The 20192-nt window shown below is 41.3% G+C and overlaps 2 protein-coding genes across 2 annotated transcripts; both read left to right on the forward strand.

The window, feature by feature from the left end:
- Window positions 1-2204: 2204 nt before the first annotated feature.
- pnpt1 (polyribonucleotide nucleotidyltransferase 1) lies at window positions 2205-9754 on the forward strand. Its single transcript, XM_083988723.1, has 28 exons — window positions 2205-2396; window positions 2965-3025; window positions 3240-3314; window positions 3523-3628; window positions 3714-3763; window positions 3888-3951; window positions 4036-4083; window positions 4190-4303; window positions 5047-5233; window positions 5453-5504; window positions 5634-5691; window positions 5812-5908; window positions 6004-6106; window positions 6254-6324; window positions 6438-6474; window positions 6582-6648; window positions 6757-6846; window positions 6957-7010; window positions 7393-7502; window positions 7650-7721; window positions 7954-8017; window positions 8120-8203; window positions 8304-8387; window positions 8522-8628; window positions 8792-8847; window positions 8970-9048; window positions 9387-9434; window positions 9516-9754. Exons 1-28 carry the CDS (start codon window positions 2278-2280, stop codon window positions 9669-9671), a joined length of 2313 nt encoding a protein of 770 aa, XP_083844849.1. The 5' UTR covers window positions 2205-2277; the 3' UTR covers window positions 9672-9754.
- Window positions 9755-11764: 2010 nt separating this feature from the next.
- ppp4r3b (protein phosphatase 4, regulatory subunit 3B) lies at window positions 11765-19524 on the forward strand. Its single transcript, XM_083988267.1, has 16 exons — window positions 11765-12225; window positions 12801-12856; window positions 13392-13490; window positions 13761-14384; window positions 14820-14897; window positions 15379-15495; window positions 15608-15724; window positions 15989-16120; window positions 16280-16382; window positions 16475-16516; window positions 16662-16820; window positions 17006-17175; window positions 17277-17416; window positions 17570-17715; window positions 17819-17958; window positions 18267-19524. Exons 1-16 carry the CDS (start codon window positions 12084-12086, stop codon window positions 18369-18371), a joined length of 2370 nt encoding a protein of 789 aa, XP_083844393.1. The 5' UTR covers window positions 11765-12083; the 3' UTR covers window positions 18372-19524.
- Window positions 19525-20192: the final 668 nt, after the last annotated feature.

Genomic DNA, 20192 nt, shown 5'->3' on the forward strand with positions numbered 1-20192 from the left:
AAAGAAGCCATTTTTGTAAAAGTAGAAAAACCGTCCCTCAACAGGGGAGGAGGTCTGAGACACCACCTATCGCCAATTTACAATGCTGCCCTTTCATCCCTTCCCAGGAGACTCAACCATCTAGCCTCAAAGAACAACCACTGTTCACAAGTGGCAAGTGACTCCAACGACTGCCGTTAGAACACAATAGGGCACTAACGAAGTCGAAACCAACTTCCCACCAACGACTGTCACTCCAACGACTGTCGTTGGCACTTGGAGCACAAAAGGGAACCAGTGACATCATCACTTGTGAACGCCCACACAAGAGGTTAAATAGTGAGTCTCCACACCAGATAGTTGGACCAGTCCCAGCCTGGTCAGCTGCGTACATGAACTGATGAAGCCTCTTGGATGAGAGGTGAAACGTCTTCCTAGACAAATAACTAAGTCCAGTTGCTTTCGATTTAACCTCCTTTGAAATACTATGACCTGGACAAATGAGAATATGCACCGGCTTAAAAAGCAAAGCTACTCCTGCAGAGTTGTGTTTTTCTGCTGCATTAGTTCATAATTTGCATTTTCTAACTATTAATGTGGGAGTCTAATTAAATAGAGTGATGCAATTCCACATTTTCATTTGTCTCTTCTGTTACTGAATCAATATTTTACTGGCAGAGACAATTGTTGATTCTTCACAAATTCAGTGCCCTTTCGTTATATAGTTTTAGGTATTTGAGCTCAAGACATACATGACCTACAAACCTGTATTTACAACGGCTTTCAAATGATCTCACTGTATTTATTTTTGTATGTGATTATAATTTATTAATAAACTCCATGCACAGTCTGTTGGTGTGTTTTCTTAACTTGCAGTTTATGGGTTTTTAGCTTTCCTTTATACACAGCTGATGTTTATGTGTCTACTCAAGTTGTCCAAATGTGCAGTATGTATCTGGGGGAACAGTTAGGCAAATGAGAGGAAATTAAATTGAGAGAATTGAAAAATGGGCTTGGTGAGGCCTGTGTGGTGTGGGCCTACACTTTAGGCTTGGTTGTGAGTTGTTCGACACTGTATGGGACCTCACTTTTTGGGGGATGGCAACAGCAGAAGAAAAATAAACTGGGGAACAAAGAAATGTCATACCTGTAAGAGTCTGGGTGATCTTGTGAGCAGGAAATGGAAAAACCTTGACATCACACAGCCACCTGAGTGTATGGACTGTCTATATAGGGACTGGGCAGAGAGTTAAATGCATCATGGCCGCAGATCCTCTCCTCGTCATCTCGCCGGTCTCCTCTCCAGCTGACTGTCCTGAGGAAACTTCACTTTCCCAGAAAAGTGGTTAAAGAAAACAGCTCTTGAGGCTTCATGTCACCACAGTGACACCTACTGGTCACAATGTAAGATGGGAAAATAAAAACCTTTGACAAGTGGCTTTTGCGACATAGGCCTAAATTTACACTAATTACTTCAATGCATTAAATGTATTAAATGTCTTCTGAGAAATTTAAATGTAGTAATGTGGGAAATGATTTGGAAACTTTCACATTTCTCTCCTTTCACATTTTTATTTTCATTTAGAATAAAAACTTCTCAGTTGTGCTCAGACCAAGATGATTTTGTTGGACACTGTTTCATTCACTTCTGGTTACGCCTGTACAAAGTTTTAATTTTTTTTTTGCACTATATGTTTTCTCAAGGGCTGCTTTAAATGTACTTGTTTGCATTTCAATAATCCAGTTTATTTAGTATAATTAGATGTTTTCATGGAGATAACAGAACCCACCGTAGGCTATGTGCATGATTAAGCCCCATACCTTATAAGGGCCAAATTGGGGCTTTTAAAGTGTAAAAATAATTCTGGAATTGGTTATTATAAATCATTCTTTGTAAACCTGTAAAATAAATCAAGTTTGTGCACATGTCAATTGATGAAAATAAGTTCTTAGATGTTACAGTGGCAAGACATTTCTTAAATTTATCACATTTATTTTTGCACTTGTTAATGTTTTTCTATAGCTATTTACAGACATGCACGCATTATTTATGAAAAATAATATTGAGACAAATACTATGGTGGGTAAAAGAGCTGCTACACTTGAAGCGGAACTATTGCATCGAGAGATACGGACATTTTTTGATGTTACACCTTCAACCCTGTCCGTCCAATCAGAAGTCGCCGCTCCGCAACGTCATTCCGTACACGTGACGAACTGTCATGGAAGCCCCCATGCGTATTTCTAAATTGTAAAAGGCACCCGGATCGTAGTTTTTCCCCACTTGTTTGCCCAGATATGAGGTACCTGCTCCGGCTGGGGCCTCTGTGCGCCCGCCTGCACGTCCGCTCGTGTCACCACAGCGTTTACAGCAGCCACGCACACTCACGCAGAGTGGGAGTGGACCTTGGAGAAAAGTGAGTTGACTTTCCCAGCTTCTGTTCTCTATCAGTGGCCTGTCCACTCCGTTCACGACCAGGACCAGAGTGTGTTACCTTACCTGTGTGATGATGTGTACGTAGCTTTGGTGTCCTCTTTTTCCTTCGTGCACACCTTGTGTTGTGTTAGTGTAGTTGTGTTGCAATGGTTTGGACACACCTGGGCCAATTTACACCCACTCAGAGCTTTGTAAACACACTTGAAAAGATATCACAGCTTTTACAGCAGCCAATAGTCTTTCTGTTCTTGATTTAGGATTTTTTTTTACCCACTCTTCCCTCAGATCACTTAAATTTTAATACATTTTAAACATGTCAGCTTTGTATCTATAAGATAGACAGATGATCTTCTTCTAGGGCAATTTCAGTTGTTCAGAAGCACTAACAATAATGGTTATTAGTAAACAGTAATAGTTCAATAGGCCTGCTAGAATGATGTGGAGAGGGAAGTTGGTAGTGAAGTATTTTATGAAAAATTGATTGAGGATATGATTTTGCCTTTAGATCTGCGATGGATCATTGTATTTTGATCTTTTTATTTTTCTAGGAAACTTGAAATATCTTCGGGGAAGTTTGCCAGGTTTGCTGATGGAGCTGCTGTGGTACAGGTAAAAAAAAGAATGTATTTGTTTACAAGTGTAATTACTCATACTTTATTTACGAATAATCCTCTAATTCCGCTTCTGTTGCCTAAAAATGTAACAAAGATGGCTTCCTTGTGAAAAGAGATGAAGTGTAGTGAGGGTTAAAGTGAGCAGTCATTGATGTTCACTTGTGACCCTTTTTTTTAATAACCTGTTGTGTCTGTGTTTCTGTTTGAAGCTGGGGGATACCTCTGTGATGGTGACCGCTGTGAGCAAAATCAAACCCTCTCCATCTCAGTTCATGCCTCTTGTGGTACGTTCTCCTTAAGTTTATTCGTCTGTTTCAGGCAATCAAATAAGTCACATAGAAGATATAAAGTGTTATCCAGCCATTTATAACTCAAAACAACCTGAGCTAGAAAATAAGAGTGTTTTTATTTATTTATTTTTTTAAATGACGCTGCACAAACTCATGTCCATCCAGTCTATTTGGTGCCTGAATGTCCACAATTGATTGACAGGTGGACTACAAACAGAAAGCAGCCGCTGCAGGTCGAATCCCCACCAACTACTTGAGGCGAGAGCTGGGCACCACCGACAATGAGATCCTCACCAGCAGACTAATAGGTGAACTACACGTGTATCTGTGGTGCTGCAGGTCTATACCGATGTTGTACTGTGACTCACTGTATTTCCTGTTTCTGACCCTCAGACAGGTCCATTCGACCACTGTTTCCTCCTGGCTACTTTTACGACACTCAGGTCAGTTCAGGTTGAGAGTATTTTCATCTCGTTGTGATAATATCTTGGTCCAGTTTTGACATCCAAACAATTATGTTGTTATGTTATGTAATAAATGTGACCTGTGTCTATTTTTTCCCTGAAGATCCTTTGCAATTTGCTGGCAGTGGATGGTGTGAATGATCCAGATGTGCTGGCTATTAATGCAGGTGAGTTAAATCTCAGTGTCTGTGTTTTCAGCAGAGTTTAGCTTTACAGATTGTTTACTAAAACAATATGTTCTTCCATTAAAGCTTCAGCTGCTCTGGCTCTGTCTGACATCCCCTGGAACGGACCCATAGGTGAGAAGCACACAACAATTTTTAAACCTCTTCACATTCATTTGATTCACTGACTTTATGTCCTGGTTGCGCGATGTTGTCTGATTGTGTCTGTGTGTATTTACAGGCGCTGTGCGTGTGGGCCTGGTGGATGGAGAGCTGCTCATCAACCCCACCAGAGCAGAGATGAGTTCCAGCAGCCTGAACCTGATTGTGGCCGGAGCGCCCAGCAGTCAAGTGGGTGAGTTGGCAAACACTATAAAAACTCCCAGTAGAAACTCAGGTGTTTAATTACTCACCAGAAACATAGTGATTTTGAAATGACACTTGTGCATAACACATCATAATCCTTTAAAGGGATAGTTCAACATTTTGGCAAATTGGCCCATTGTCATAACCCCTATAGTTTCAGGAGTAGGTTCGCTACTTTTATCAGTGTCAGTGCAAGCTATTTTTAGAACGGCGGAGCAGAGCCGCGAGCTGCTCAGAGCTACGCTGCAGAGGCTAATGGGATTTATTAGTTTCCCTCATCAAACTCATCAAATACACAATCCAACAACTCCAAAACGCTCTCATGGACAAGTTGTGACCTGCACATTCACCACGCTATGAGATAATAACAGAACGTTATGAGACAGAGTTGTTTTAGAGGTAAATTCATGCAAAACCGCTGATGCACGTTCCCGTTGGGGCAGTTTTTCAGCAAGCAGTCTCTGCATTTGCCTCGAAGACAACTCTGTCTTGTAACGTTCTGTTATTATCTCATAACTTGGTGAATGTGCAGGTCACAACTTGTCCACGAGAGCGTTTTGGAGTTGTTGGATTGTGTATTTGATGAGTTTGATGAGGGAAACCAAGAAATTCCATGATCATTTATAGATCATGAGATCTGTATCCTTCTGTATCCAGTATTTGCAACCTTTAGCTCAACTTCACAGGTTGTTGATCTAACATCTGCTCTGTCTGTGGCTCTCTGTCTTCTAGTGATGATTGAGGCGTCAGCTGAGAACGTGCTGCAGCAGGACTTCTGCCACGCGGTGAAGGTGGGAGTCAAACACACGCAGCAGATCATTCTGGCCATCCAGCAGCTGGCGCGAGAACAGAAGGTCACCAAGCGCAACCCCGTCAAGGTGTTCGCAGCCCCGGCAGACATGGTGGAACATGTTCGACAGTAAGACCAACGACGAAACAGTTTTCCTTTGTTTCAGAGTGACGAAGATGATATAAATGTGATTCAGGGGATGTATAATTTAAATACAGCACTAACGTTATATAAATTAGATGATGATGATTTCCATTTAGTTTTGGGATTTCTTAACACTGAATAACAAAAATAGGATTAATATTGTTTTCCATGTGAGGTAACAGTTTTTAATTTTCTCTTTTGCAGATTAGCTTCTGAGAGGATCTATGCTGTTTTCACTAATTACACATATGATAAGGTATCTGATTTGACCACTTTTGAATGCATTGTGAAGTCAAATTATTATATTATCATTCATTTTGTATGTTATTTATGAGAATGCTAAAGTTTTTCAGAAATTTGATTAAAAATGATATTATTTCTTCAGATTGCTAGAGATGAAGCTGTTAATAAAATTCGACTAGAAACAGAAGAGGACCTAAAAGGTTAGTTCATGCTCATTATTTGTGTTGCATTTAGAAATAATGTTGCAGCTTTTTCCTGAGAGTGTGTTGTGGCCTTATCTGTCAGATCAACAATATCAACTCAACTTCTCTCTCATGTAGAAAAGTTCCCTCAGGCTGAGCCCTTCGAAGTTATTGAATCCTTCAACACAGTGAGCAAAGAAATCTTCCGCAATTTAGTGCTTAATGAATACAGGAGGTAAGACCTGCAGTATAGACACACAATGTGCTTTGTGTAAGTGATGCAAACAATGTATAATATCAATGTTTTCTTGTGTGTGTGTGTGTGTTAAGGTGTGATGGGAGGGAACTGACGGCTTTAAGGAACATTTCCTGTGACGTAGACCTGTTTAAGCCGCTCCATGGCTCTGCTCTGTTTCAGCGAGGACAAACACAGGTGTGTGAAGAGCACAAAGATCAAATCTGAGATTTCTGAAGCAGTTCTTACTAACTAACTAAAATATTGCATCTTTTACACTTGATTAAATTAGTTTTTTGTTCCGTTTCCTTGGTCAAGACATGCTTGTTGTGCTTTTCCCTGCAGGTGCTGTGCAGTGTCACATTTGATTCCCTGGAGTCCAGTGTCAAAGCAGATATTATCACCACAGCTCTGAGGTAAAACAATCATTCATTTGTCCTGTTCAACAAACCCACCCTACATTATCCACACAGACTAAAGTATTAAAATAATCTAATTCATTTCTTTTATTGTCTTTTTTTTTCTGCAGTGGCATCAAAGACAAAAACTTCATGCTTCATTATGAAGTGAGTTAAATCCACTTTTTTTTCATTCATCAAGTGTCACAAATTATTAGATATAATTCTGTATCATGTCATGTTTTATTTTAAATTATTTTTGCCTTTCATTTCAGTTCCCTCCATATGCAACCAATGAAATTGGAAAGGTGGGAGGCCTCAACAGGAGAGAGCTCGGTCATGGTTTGTATAAAAAGTTAAACCTTCTCATGGTGTTCAGTGTCTGCTCACCACATCTCTACATTAAGAACGTCATGGGCAGAGACTGAGTGGATAAACTGTGTTTTCCAGGGGCCCTGGCCGAGAAGGCTCTGAGACCGATCATTCCTAAAGACTTCCCGTTCACCATCAGGGTCAGTGCTGAGGTGCTGGAGTCCAACGGTGAGTGTGGTGGTGACACAGTTTTTTTTTTTAATACAGTCATCAACCGGTAGAGGAACAACGTCTGAAAGTCTGCTGCTGTTTATTTTTTCTACCTCTCTCTGTTTCAGGATCCTCTTCAATGGCCTCAGCATGTGCAGGCAGCCTCGCACTAATGGATGCAGGTACCAGAGCGGGGATGCATGAGATGGTTCTCATAGAACTGTTGATATCAGTAGTAAAACTGTTCATATGTCCTGTTGTTATTTGACTTTGTGCTATTGGTATGAATTTATTTTTTAATAAACAGTGTATCTTGGATTTTTAAAAAACAACAACAAAAAACATACATTTTTAAAATTCATACGTACTATAGCCACAATTTTGACAATAGTTTAAACCTCTTGATTTCCACTAGTAGTATTAGTGCTTCCCAGTGTCCTTTGCAATGCAGATAATATTTGAATGCTTTACCGTAGAGAATTTATTATACAACTCTAAATGGCTTTTCCTATCTAATTTAATGTGATAACACCTTGCTTCTATGTCCACATTTGTGTCTCCCAGGTGTCCCCATCTCCTCCGCTGTGGCAGGTGTGGCCGTCGGTCTCATCTCCAAGGCCAACCCAGAGAAACCTGCTGACATCCAAGACTACAGATTATTAACTGATATTCTGGTACATATCAAAAATAACTCATTTATCACCACCATGTTGAATACAAAGTATAGTGTTAAGTAATGCAAAATAAAGAGAAAAAATATATATTTTTGCTTAATAATATTAGAGATATTGAATAAGAGTTAATTGTCGTTTTCTAAACAGGGAATAGAGGATTACCTTGGAGACATGGACTTCAAACTGGCAGGGACACACAAGGGCATCACTGCTTTACAGGTACTTGTATCTGCTAACTTTTTTTTTTGGCTCGCTGTGACTGAAATGGGGCAGGAAGCTAAATAATTTACACAAACAGATAAAAATCTTCCATCCGCCCCATTTCCAGTGTTGTGTAAATATTAAACAGTTCTGTGTGAAACAGCATGAGCCTGAAAAGTGCTTACCGTACTTTGGAAGCTGCCCAAACTGTTAGATCACCTGTTTTCTTTTCACATCATTCAACCTCCAGGCTGATGTGAAGATACCAGGTTTGCCTCTAAAGGTGGTCATGGAGGCTATACAACAGGCCACAGGTAAAACACACATAACAGTGAAGCTGAACATTTTAGACTAATGAGTAATCTGTGTGTATTTTATATTCATTTGATGGCCTTTGTTTCAATATTATGTTTCAGTGGCAAAGAGGGAAATCTTGGGCATCATGAACAAATGTATAGCAAAACCTAGAGAGACGAGGAAAGAGAATGGACCTCTTGTCGGTAGGTGTTGTTTCAGTATAATTAAACATATGCTCTTTATTTTAAAAAAGGAGTTTAACAGATCATAATCTGATGTACATGAGTGTTGTTCTGCTTTCAGAAAATGTCCGGGTGCCTGTTTCTAGACGAGCTCGCTTTGTTGGTCCGGGAGGTTACAACCTTCGCAGGCTACAAGCTCAAACAGGTAAAACTCAACTCATTAATCAGAAACCCAACCAGGACTGTGAAGAAGCCTTTAGTGGTTCAGACGTGACACTAACCAGGGAACAACTTCAAATCAAATTCACCCTTTCTACACATTTTGTTTTTCTTCTTCAGGTGTGACAATAAGCCAGGTGGACGAGGAGACGTTCTCTGTGTTCGCTCCGTCACCAGGAGCCATGAACGAAGCTCAAGACTTCATCAATGAGATCTGCAAAGATGATGTAAGCCTCACACTCATAATACAAAACATCCTAAATCTATACCGTACTGTGTGTATGTGTGTTTTCAGCTGCATGTTTGGATGCACATTTCCAAATTCACATCTGCTCTTCCAGATGGTACATTGACTTAAATCAGTTTATATTTCTATCTTTTGTTCTGCAGCAAGAACAGCAGCTGGAGTTTGGTGCCATCTACACAGCCACCATCACTGAAATAAGGTAAATAAATATTCACTGTAAACGGGGACATTTTGTGCATGTTCCTAGTAACATTGAGAAATTAAATCCGATTTTTTTTAGTGTTGAAACGTCTTCTAAGTGCTTTTCCTCTGCTCCTTCAGGGACATCGGTGTGATGGTGAAACTTTACCCCAACATGAGCGCTGTCCTGCTGCACAACTCACAGCTGGACCACAAACGGGTCAGTAAATTTGACAGTTTGTTTCAAGGTTTGAAATTGAGATTTTTTTTTTTTTTCAATAGGACATACATATTAATGAACATTTCCATGTAAATATGCATGAGATTGTAGCCGAGGCTAATTTCCATCTCTAGTCCCACTGGCAGGTTGGTGTTCATAGAAAAAGGCAACAATAAGATAAATGTTACTGAAGAAGGAGATAAAAAAACAAACACAAAGGCAATAAAATGATTAAATACAGGCGAGACATCTTCTATGTTCAGGAGTTAATAAAATGTTAAAGTGCTACTAGTGCTAGTTGAAGTTAAAGCTCATTGTTTTGTGTTTCTGTCCTTCAGATCAAACACCCAAGTGCTTTAGGTTTAGAGGTGGGCCAGCAAATACAGGTATGTATACAATAACCAGAAGCTGTATTGTTAAGTGCATCCTGGGCTGCTTGTGTGTAACTGGAGTTGTTCTATCAACAGGTCAAATACTTTGGACGGGACCCAACAGACGGGAGAATGAGACTTTCACGTAAGGTGCTCCAGTCTCCGGCTGCAACTGTTGTCAAGACGCTAAGTGAGAAACAGAGCATCTCCATGGGTTCAAGCAACAGCCACACAACCGGCAGTGACTTGTGACACATAAAGTCCTGATGAGAAATCTGCCAAAAACCCAGATAGCATCAGATTCTGCCACAGACTGAACCAGTGTTGCACATAAAGAGAGTTACCCAGTTGCTGTGGGTATGGACGTGATCAAACTGCACTGGACTGAGCTGCATCTCATCAAATACAGTGTCCTGCTTCCAGTGGATGTGCACAAACTGAGAGGAAAACCCCCTAAATAACAACGAGCAACTGACACAAGTTCAGATGTAAGAAAGGTGTTGTATTTTTTAAGTACCTACTTTTATGGTGTCTTACTTTCACATTTTCCACCCCAGCCGCCATTGACAGCATCAACATATAAGACGGTTAGATTTTCTACTAGTTACCCCCGACACAGTCACCTAACAGCACAATCCAAGGATGGTTTTGTTATTCAGATGTGTGGTAACACTGCCTCTTGTGGTATGTGACTTCCATATTTGGTCTCCACTCTGCCAGGATCAAGATAAGGACAAAGAAAGCAAAGTGGAAGATACTGTATGTCTAATTATTGTTTTTTATATTTACTCGTATTCATTAGCAGTATATGTGATCCATCTGTAAATAAAAAAAGAAATACTGGTTGCTTTGTTGTGTTTAAATTTACAGCTGCTCATAGTAAAAACATACCATGCACACATGTATGAAATGAAAATGCAACACAATACACACAGGTTTACTCCAAAATGAATAATTAAGCATGATTAATTGTTCCCCATGGCACTTAAAGCCCCTGTAAATGTGCCTGTCTCCAAGGCTCACAGAAGGGGTGGGGCCAGACACAAGACCCTCATCCTCAGATCAAAGACCCCTGAAGACAATGGCTTAACATGCGCAGGGTTTAGCCTGTGGGTGACTGAAATTAATCAGACGGTGATGAGACAGTTTCCTACACTAATGACGTGTATAACCCCGTGGCTCAGGAAATTTGGGAAATACCCATCTACCCAGGAGCTGGTGGCCCTTAGTGATTCATGTGGTAGACTGTTTACTAAGATAAATGGCAATCAGCCAGGCATTATAGAGATATTTATAACTCTGCCTTAGGGCAGGGAAGTACATTTTGTAACAAATAACCCTAAAATAATATGTAAATTGGCAACATATAAAGATGCCACCTCTATGTTGAGTGTAAAAATGTAATATTGTCTATTGGGAGTTTATGCTGAGTATACAGTCAGTTAGCAGTTCATCTACTTAAAACTAATGCAGTCTAATATAACAATATTGCAATAAATAGCCTAATTCTGTAAAAAAGGTTATAATGTTAATTTGTATTAACATTATTTTAGAAGGGGGTTGATTGAGCTGTATAATAATATTGGAGGATGGCATTTTCAGTGCAATTGATATTTAGCCCCTCTTCTTGATATAAACAGGGTGGGCAAAACCATAATCTGTCTGTATCAACCCCTTTATAGAACAGGGTAAAAACTGAACAGTCATGGAGGTGGGGTAATATTTGAATTATTGATTTTTTTTTTTTTAATTTTGTGTGTGTGTGTGTGTGTATCTGTTACTGGTCCAATAGGCTAATGCTGCAAAAAGTTTAATCTAATGCTTAAGATAGTTGGTTAGGAATGACTTGAAATCAATGTGAAGAACTGTGCTATTTTTTGTTTAATTTATTCAAACACCACATGTGTCTATTATTTTATTATTATAAAATATTAAATACTGTAGTATATTAATACACTGTTATTATCAATATATTCATACAAATTATATAACATAATAGGATATTATTATTTTATGACTATTATTACAGCAGTTTCTTGTAAAGATTTTCGTTGTCCACGTGACTTTACAATGACAGTAAAGCTCTTGAATCTTGAATCACATGTGTCTTTTATTTTGATTAATAAGTTAGTAAAGCTAATTCCTTTAAAAAAAAAAAACTGCATCAGTTTTGTGTACATCTGCATGTTAACAGCTGCTGTTGCCGTTACCTCTCCCGCCTGTAGGTGGCGCAGCGAGCTCGTGGCGCTGCGGCTCTGCCATTGGACGACAGCGCTCGAAGGGGGAGGGAGGGGGGAGACCCCGCAGCAGTGAGCGCTTGATTGACGTCGAGGAAGAAAAAGAACACAAGATCGGATTACAAGATGGCGGTCTGTGGACGTTAGCAAAGGAGGCCGCCGTTGGAGTTGTTGTGCTCTGTGTTAAATTTACAGTTTGATATTAAGCCTCCTGTAGAGTTGTTTCCCACATCGTAAACGTAATGTTTTTATGAGATAGCTACTGGTGTGTTTTATCGCTATTGAGAACTTAACTTAGACGTGCATGTTTTGTAACATGCGGGTGGAAACAAAGTTAACAGGTCGAGGGTAGGAAAACAGTGAGACGGGGGTGAGGTGATAGCTTGTTAGCAACCAGCTAGCCTGCTAGCTCCGACTCGGTTAAACCATGTCGGACACTCGGCGGCGGGTGAAAGTATATACCCTGAACGAAGACCGGCAGTGGGACGATCGGGGTACCGGACACGTTTCGTCAAGTTTTGTTGAACGGCTTAAGGGAATATCGTTGTTAGTTCAGGCCGAGTCGGACGGTAAGTGCTCAGTTAGCCTAGCCGCACTGACGTTACGTCGGCTAACTTTAGCATGCTAACCCCCCCTTAGCATGCTTCAATTGGCCACTATGCTTACTCTGTTAACTTATTGGGCTTGTTTTGTTTTTGTAAATTTGCTGCACCATTGGGGGGTCAATTTCGCCTCCTACCAATATAACGTTTGTGTTTGTACACAAAGCAATAATTTATTGAATAGCTGGTGCTAGCAAGTTCGTTCGTTCGTTAAGCAGGCGACGTGATCTCTGTAGCATGGGGGGCCTCAAAGTCTAGTCATAACCGTACAAAACTTGTTATTGCTCATAATGGTAAACCGGTATGTGGCCATACTCATACGGCAAAAATGATTAAGTACCCGGAATTGGCGTTTGATGGAAAAGCTTTAACTTTGTATTTTTGCGTCATTGTTCTCTATCTGCTAAGCGTGAAATGAAATGCTCTCTGCTCATGCACGATAGATTCACCAAGGAATCGGTTAAGTAATCATTTGGCAATCTTTGCTTTGAATGTTTACAGCTGTTTGAAAGTTGAGTTACCCTTATCTTTGTGTTTTTTAGGGTCACTACTATTGGAGTCGAAGATAAGCCCGAATACTGCATATCAGAAACAACAGGTAAGGATAGACTATCTGAGTCTGGATCAGCCACAAAAGGCATGCATGCACTACATACCCGGTGGATTGGAGTGACACGTAAATTCAACAATGAGACTTAATTTCTGGACAGTTGTTGCTGCGGTGATGAAGTGCAAATAATGGAAAATCCAGGTCTATGGTGATTGTATAACTGGAACACGAGGAATGCGCAGATCACATCATAAGTAATTGCAGTTCTATCAGATTGCTTTAATTCAGACAGATCTTTTACAGCTATTTATCACATAGCACAAAATACCAGATCAAAAATGAATGTTCAGATATTGAAGACAAAGTGGTCTAATCCAGCATTTAAATGAGTTATTTCCATGCTCTTACAGACATTGGCTTTTTTTGTTTGTTTTGTTTAGTTTATAAACAAAGTATTGCTCTTTTTGAAGTGTGCTTAAAGTATGTAATAGGGTGCATGTGAGTGTCCTGCAATAACTTTGAAACATTTCTTTTTGCATAGTTGTTGATGTTTCTTTGCCCTTTTTTTTTTTTTTTTTACCAGGACACACTGATTGTCTGGTCAGAAGCAGACAACTATGACCTTGCCCTCAGTTTCCAAGAAAAGGCTGGCTGTGATGAGATCTGGGAGAAGATTTGTCAGGTAAGGAGTATCCAATTTTACCATACGTAATTTTGTATTGGGTTATTATAACACAGTTAGGAGAGGTGGTCATTGTTCAGAAGGTAGAGTGCACCGTCGTCTGGTTCCCTGGTTAGCTGTTTGACCCCCTGCTACCTTGACCTCAGGTTGCATCAGGAAATTTAGTTAACATGTAGCCATATAAAATATGTGCAGGGGATGCTGCTGTGGGGATCCATCCATACTTGTTTAATTCTTAATATCATTATCTACTGGCTATTTTTTGCCTAGGTTCAAGGCAAAGACCCTGCCCTGGACATCACCCAGGACCCCATCGACGAGTCAGAGGAGGAGCGCTTTGAGGAGATACCCGAAACAAGCCACCTAGTAGAGCTGCCTCCTTGCGAGCTCAGCCGACTGGAGGAGATCGCCGACCTGGTTACCTCCGTCCTGTCTTCGCCCATACGGAGGGAAAAACTCGCCCTGGCCTTGATGAGTGAAGGTTACATCAAGAAACTCCTGGGTCTCTTCAGAGTATGTGAGGATCTGGACAACAGAGAGGGCCTACATCACCTTTACGAGATTGTCCGGGGTGTGTTGTTCCTCAATAAAGCGGCACTCTTTGAAGTGATGTTCTCTGACGACTGTATCATGGATGTGGTTGGCTGCCTTGAGTACGACCCAGCGCTGGTTCAGCCTAAACGGCACAGGGAATTCTTGACCAAGACGGCAAAGTTTAAGGAGGTGATCCCTATCACGGACTCTGAGCTCCGGCAGAAGATCCACCAGACCTACCGGGTGCAGTACATCCAGGACATCATCCTGCCCACGCCATCTCTGTTCGAGGAGAACTTCCTGTCCACACTCACCTCCTTCATCTTCTTCAACAAGGTGGAGATCGTCAGTATGTTGCAGGTGAGGCAGTTTGGCTGTTGCCTAATTTTTCACTGTCCTGTCTCTGACTGACACTTGTTTGACAAATGCCAGAGTGTGTGTGCTTACTGTAGTTCAAGACAGTAACAACTCATAGGTACTGATACTGATAAATGACTGATGTTACACCATTGGAAAAAAGAAATTGTGATAATCTACCTATAAATGTCTTCATACACAATGCAGCTCAGGAGAATTATGGTAGTTTTTGTTCACAGGTGTAAAATGAAAAAGATGAGTGTAAAGATTTGAAATGGGATGATTCAGTCTAATGAGAGAAGTGGAGTCATGATTTCACTGTTTTGGCCTGTGTTGGATGTTTCAGAAAAACTGTTATATGTTTGCATTTCTCCTTTTTGTTTGGGATTTTTTCCTTCACTGTCATGATGTCTTAACCCTGTTTTTCTTGTGTCACAGGAGGACGAGAAGTTCCTAACAGAGGTCTTTGCACAGCTCACAGATGAAGCCACGGAGGACAGTAAAAGGAGAGAGCTTGTGAGTAAAACAATTGTCCAAATATTTTACTTTGTAAAATGTAGAAACCTGATGCTTGGACTTTATTTTCATGTATTCGTGGCTGTGAGAGTGAGATGTGTCCGGTGTTAAGTTCTTGTTATATGGATTCATTTGGCCGTGTGTAATGCTATTTCCTCTACAGTGGTTAAATATTCATTGACTTGTTGTACTATTGGTATAATGAATTTGATGTGAATTATCTCCTTGTCTACTGGATTGTCATGCTACAATATTGGCAGTTTTATTCATTCAACACTTCAAACTCTCACTGAGGGTAAATAAGGATATAATTCAATTTCCAAGCATTTACTATCTATTCAGTTTGGGGAAACCTTTGCATCCTAAATCAGACTGTTTCAGAGTGAACTAGAAATCAATTTTACACTGTAAAAAGGACAATGCTTTGGTTTTTGACTTTTAACATCTCACATCAACCCGTCCATCTGTTTTTCCTCCTCAGGTGAACTTTGTCAAGGAATTCTGTGCTTTTTCACAAACGTTGCAGCCACAGAACAGAGATGCTTTTTTCAAAACTCTGGCAAATCTGGGCATTTTACCTGCTCTTGAAATAGTCATGGTATGTTTTATAATTATATGAAACAGTTATTCTGTTCTCCAAGAATATTTGATCAGGGTAAAAGGGTTGTGTGAGTGTTAAAACTCTGCGTTTGTTTGTGTGTGTGTATCAGGGAATGGATGACCTACAGGTGAGGGCAGCAGCTACAGACATCTTCTCTTACCTGGTGGAATTCAGCCCCTCCATGGTCAGGGAGTTTGTCATGCAGGAACCACAGCAAACGGATGACGTAAGCATCTTAACATCACTGTCAACACGCACGCAGCCACTTCATAGATTACATTATATGTTTTTACATGTTCTAAAAATGTCCCGTGTAGCTCAGTAGGACATTTATACACAAAAGAAGTGAAGCTTGTTCAGGAAATCTACAATCATTTCCTCCTCTTCCTTCCCTCTGGTTGAGTTTCTCTTTCATTGTGAGTGTATGATTGGACCAAAGCTGCATTATGTTGACTGTATCTTCTGTTGTGTGTTTGTGTGTGTGTTTCAGGATGTTCTGCTGATAAATGTCGTGATCAAGCAGATGATTTGTGACTCCGACCCAGAGCTAGGAGGAGCTGTCCAGTTGATGGGCCTGCTCAGGACGCTCATCGACCCTGAGAACATGCTGGCTTCCACCAATGTAAAACATACACACACATGCACAATATTTTAAGTTTAAACCTGTCACACAGTTTTGTATTGATGGTTATGAATTTGCAACCATACAAGAATAGCTTGAATACCTTTCCTGCCTACAGCTGAACCACATTTGACACCTTTTTTTGTTGTTTCCTTTTAGAAAACTGAGAAGACAGAGTTTCTGAGTTTCTTCTACAAGTACTGCATGCACGTCCTGACTGCTCCTCTGTTGGCCAACACTGCACATGACAAGAACTCGAAAGGTAACTTATTAAAAGAGACTTACAATAAACAGGAGTTTTTAAAATTGGAAGATGATGGAGTATTTGACGATTATTCTGTCTGGGTCTTTCAGATCTGCAAGAGGGATCAACTAAGATCAACCCCGTCTGTCCAGGTGGGCCATCAATGTGTAGCTCAAAAAACAACAGCTCCTCAAGAGAGTTGTTCTTGAGTAGTCAATGTGTAATGGGAATTGGGGAATATTTGCCTTATGCATTTGTAATGTCCTGTTGTGAAGTAGCTGTGTTGTTTTTGTGTAGACAACTTCCAGACAGCTCAGCTGCTGGCTCTGATCCTGGAGCTTCTGACCTTCTGTGTGGAGCACCACACCTACCACATCAAGACCTACATCATGAACAAAGACCTACTCAGGAGAGTGCTGGTGCTCATGAACTCAAAGCACACCTTCCTTGCTCTTTGTGAGTACCCACACATTCACCTCTCTGTGCTCTCTTGTCTTCTCTAAATGCCCTGTTGTTTGTAAATCTACTTTCTGAATTCTGCCATAAACTGTGGATCTGCTCTATAATCTAATACACTGTAGATTTTAAAACAAACACAGCTGCCTGGTTACACAGTTGTCTTTTTTTTTTTTTTGTCCAAGGTGCCTTGCGTTTCATGCGCAGGATCATTGGTCTGAAAGATGAGTACTACAACCGCTACATCATCAAAGGGAACCTGTTTGAGCCTGTCATTAATGCCCTGCTGGACAACGGCACCCGATACAACCTCCTCAACTCAGCCATCATAGAGCTCTTTGAGTTCATCAAAGTGGTGCGTAGACACACAGATGATCCCTGGATTCAAAAGCATTATTTTGCATTGTTTGCACACGGCATTGAAAGTGAATTGTGACCCAATTCTTCTGTTTCCAGGAGGACATCAAGTCCCTCATCGCTCACATTGTGGACAACTTCTACAAAGCACTTGAATCCATTGAGTACGTCCAGACTTTCAAGGGGCTGAAAGGCCGGTACGAGCAGGAAAAAGACCGGCAGAGCCAGAGACTCAATAGGTCAGCAGACTGAATGAACTCAAAGGGCAAATGAGTGTGGTGGCGATCTTTATAGATATTCCCAGTTCACTCACTCCCTCGCTTCCTCGCGCAGTTTCATCACGTCTTTCCGTGGAAAACTGTGTCTCAATAAAGCTGCTGTTCTTCCCCCAGATATCGCAGAGATGCGCGGTCTATGGACGAGGACGAGGAGTTGTGGTTCAACGATGACGACGACGATGACGATGGAGAGGCTGTGGAGAAGAGGATGGAGGAAGACTTCTCCGACAGCTACGGCAAGTACATGGAAGCCAAAAAAGGTAAGCTGCACTCTTCTTTACTGTATGTGTCTTTCTGAAATCCTTTTCCTTAGATCACGACCGCCCATTCAGGATTGATAAGTTATATTGTCTCTTACAACAGGAGCTGCCAACGGAGCCAATGGTGCCAACAACAATGGGAAAGCTGCTGTAATCCCACCTTCCCCACCAGCCGTCACTCCAAACAACAGCTCAGCTTCCTCTGTCAAAACAGTTGCTCTTCCAGCCACACCAGTAGTGAAGGTAATGCATCCCTACAGAATGTGTAGAGTCCAATATCTGTTGTCTTCGTCCAGTTTATATTAGACTCACTTGTGCCAGCCACTGTTAACTTGTCATAGCTCTCAAGATTTAGAAACTGCAAAAACTGTTTATCTGAGGTGTGTGAAGACTGAATTATATGTATTTTATCATAGAAACGGAACTGTGTGTCTAGTTTTGTCTCTTTGGTAAAGCTGCTCTTCAACACAGACATTTACTGGCCTCATAAATGTAAATGATGCTTAATGAGCAACTACCAATAAGTGTGTGTGTGTTGTTGTTTCTCTCAGACTGCTCTGGTCGGTTTGGTGGACTACCCCGACGACGAGGACGAAGAGGAAGAGGACGAGGAGGAAGAGCAGTCTCCGAGGAAGCGGCCCCGCCTGAGCTCTTAAAAGGCTAACTGTCCTCTATTTGGTCGTGGTGGATGGACACTGAGTCCCTCCCATCCTCCCTCCTCTGGTCGTCTCATTGGTCCTTGGCCTGCCTGTGCCACCCGTCAGTCTCACTGAGGAGACGGGCAAAGACGAGCTCCCACCTCACTCAGTCCCTCCCGATCCCTGCTCCTCTCTCCCTCAGCAGGAGGAGAGGGAGAGCTTCTCTTTTACTGGAAAGAAAGACAGATTACTCTGTGCTCTCAGCCCCGTTGATTTTACCTCTTCCCCGTAACGACACCCTCCTCCAGGAGATCCCAAAAAAATCTCCTCTCTTCCTCCTGACGTTTGCAAACGTATCCCTTTTTTCTTTTATCACACCTCCCTGCTCTCCCAGTGCCCACCTCCTTCTGAACATCTTTTTATTATTATTTTTTTATTTCTGTTCTTCCTGAACAAAATTCTCCTCCTCATCCTCCATCCTACGTACAGACCGGAGAGGCTGTGGTGGAAATCGGTGCCAAGGCGGTTCCCAACTCTGCTCTGTTGCTATAGCAACAGCAGCAAGGAAGCTGCGGTACTACAGCAACCCCACAGGAACCCCTCGCACGTCCTCATTTGAACTCTCCCTTCTCATCCTTCTCGAACCCAAACCAAGTGAGCTCCAGAGAGAGAGAGAGAGAGAGAAAGAGGAAGCCAGAACACAACCAGCCAGTGTACGAACTGTTCAGCAGGCCAGTCAGGCTAGCAGGACTAGCCGTCGTAGATAGAGAAAGCTTGACTGGCTGAAGCAGTGTGTGTGCGCTGCCCTGCCACAGGACTGTTCACTCTTGTTGGGGATAGAGGGATCTAGGCAACGTGGAAGAATCAAACAAAACTTCGAGAGACAAGGGAGGTGACAAATGACAAAATGTACTAGGATGAAAACTCAGCAGTAACGAGGCTTAGATCCAGAGGAGCAGGACTCAAACCTTCAAAAAGCCATGGCATCTGACTGGCCAAGGCACACACGAGAAAAAACACAACACACAACGTCTCACACACACAGACACACAAACACACAGGACTGCGTTAGCCAGAAATCCTGTTATTTCATGACTTTGTTAAAAAGTACTGTACAGATGTTTTTTTTTTCTTTTTAATCATTTGCCCCTGATATGATTTTGAAAGGGGAGAGAGATACCTACCTACCTGTGTATTTTTTTTGTTGTTGTTGCACAAAAAGGTGGGGTCACTGTTCGCCCTTTCAGTCCAGTTCATTTGATTCAATGTAAAATGCTGGTTTTAAAAATAACATATTAAAACTGCAGTAAAGTCATTTTTGCAGCCAACATTTTGAGGATGTCTTGAGTTTTGTATTATAGTGGATTCCACATTTTAGTGGCCCCCCGTTATGATGGACATGTCGTAGCCCAGAGCTGTCGGTGTGCTGATCAGTAGACTTAATGCACACGTTTGTTTCAGGAGGCTCAAGGCGTGGCGCTCTCCGCTCAGACAGATCTCAGGTTCAGAGCTCAGCTGCCCAATGAACGACACTGCTAGCTGGTGAAACATCTCACCTTCATTACTGAATGCAGAAGGATTTGGGTGAGTCAAAGGGCGGTTGACGGCTTTTGATCCCCGTTTGAAGGACATCACTAATCAGGTCCAGGTCGGATGCATTTGGCTTTGTTCCACAGTCCGTGTCTAATTTCACGTTTTCTTTGGTCTGTCTCAAAATTGTGGTTTGAAATATGTTGAAGGAAAACCTTTTTTTTATTTTCAGTTTTTAATTCAGATTTGATAAATGGATCGATGACCTGTTTTTTTTATTAGTTATGATAAATATGATTTTTAACCCCA

Source organism: Trachurus trachurus, assembly GCF_905171665.1.
Source record: "Trachurus trachurus genome assembly, chromosome: 15".
Taxonomy (NCBI): domain Eukaryota; kingdom Metazoa; phylum Chordata; class Actinopteri; order Carangiformes; family Carangidae; genus Trachurus; species Trachurus trachurus.

What these genes read in the sequence shown, in the direction of transcription:
- ppp4r3b (XM_083988267.1), top strand. Translation starts at nt 12,084, where the DNA reads ATGTCGGACACTCGGCGGCGGGTGAAAGTATATACCCTGAACGAAGAC. An exon ending in CAGAGCCAGAGACTCAATAG is followed by an intron (nt 17,417 to 17,569) that starts GTCAGCAGACTG and finishes TTCTTCCCCCAG; the next exon opens with ATATCGCAGAGATGCGCGGT. An exon ending in CAGCCACACCAGTAGTGAAG is followed by an intron (nt 17,959 to 18,266) that starts GTAATGCATCCC and finishes TGTTTCTCTCAG; the next exon opens with ACTGCTCTGGTCGGTTTGGT.
- pnpt1 (XM_083988723.1), top strand. Translation starts at nt 2,278, where the DNA reads ATGAGGTACCTGCTCCGGCTGGGGCCTCTGTGCGCCCGCCTGCACGTC. An exon ending in CTCAGTTCATGCCTCTTGTG is followed by an intron (nt 3,315 to 3,522) that starts GTACGTTCTCCT and finishes ATTGATTGACAG; the next exon opens with GTGGACTACAAACAGAAAGC. An exon ending in AGGTGGGCCAGCAAATACAG is followed by an intron (nt 9,435 to 9,515) that starts GTATGTATACAA and finishes TTCTATCAACAG; the next exon opens with GTCAAATACTTTGGACGGGA.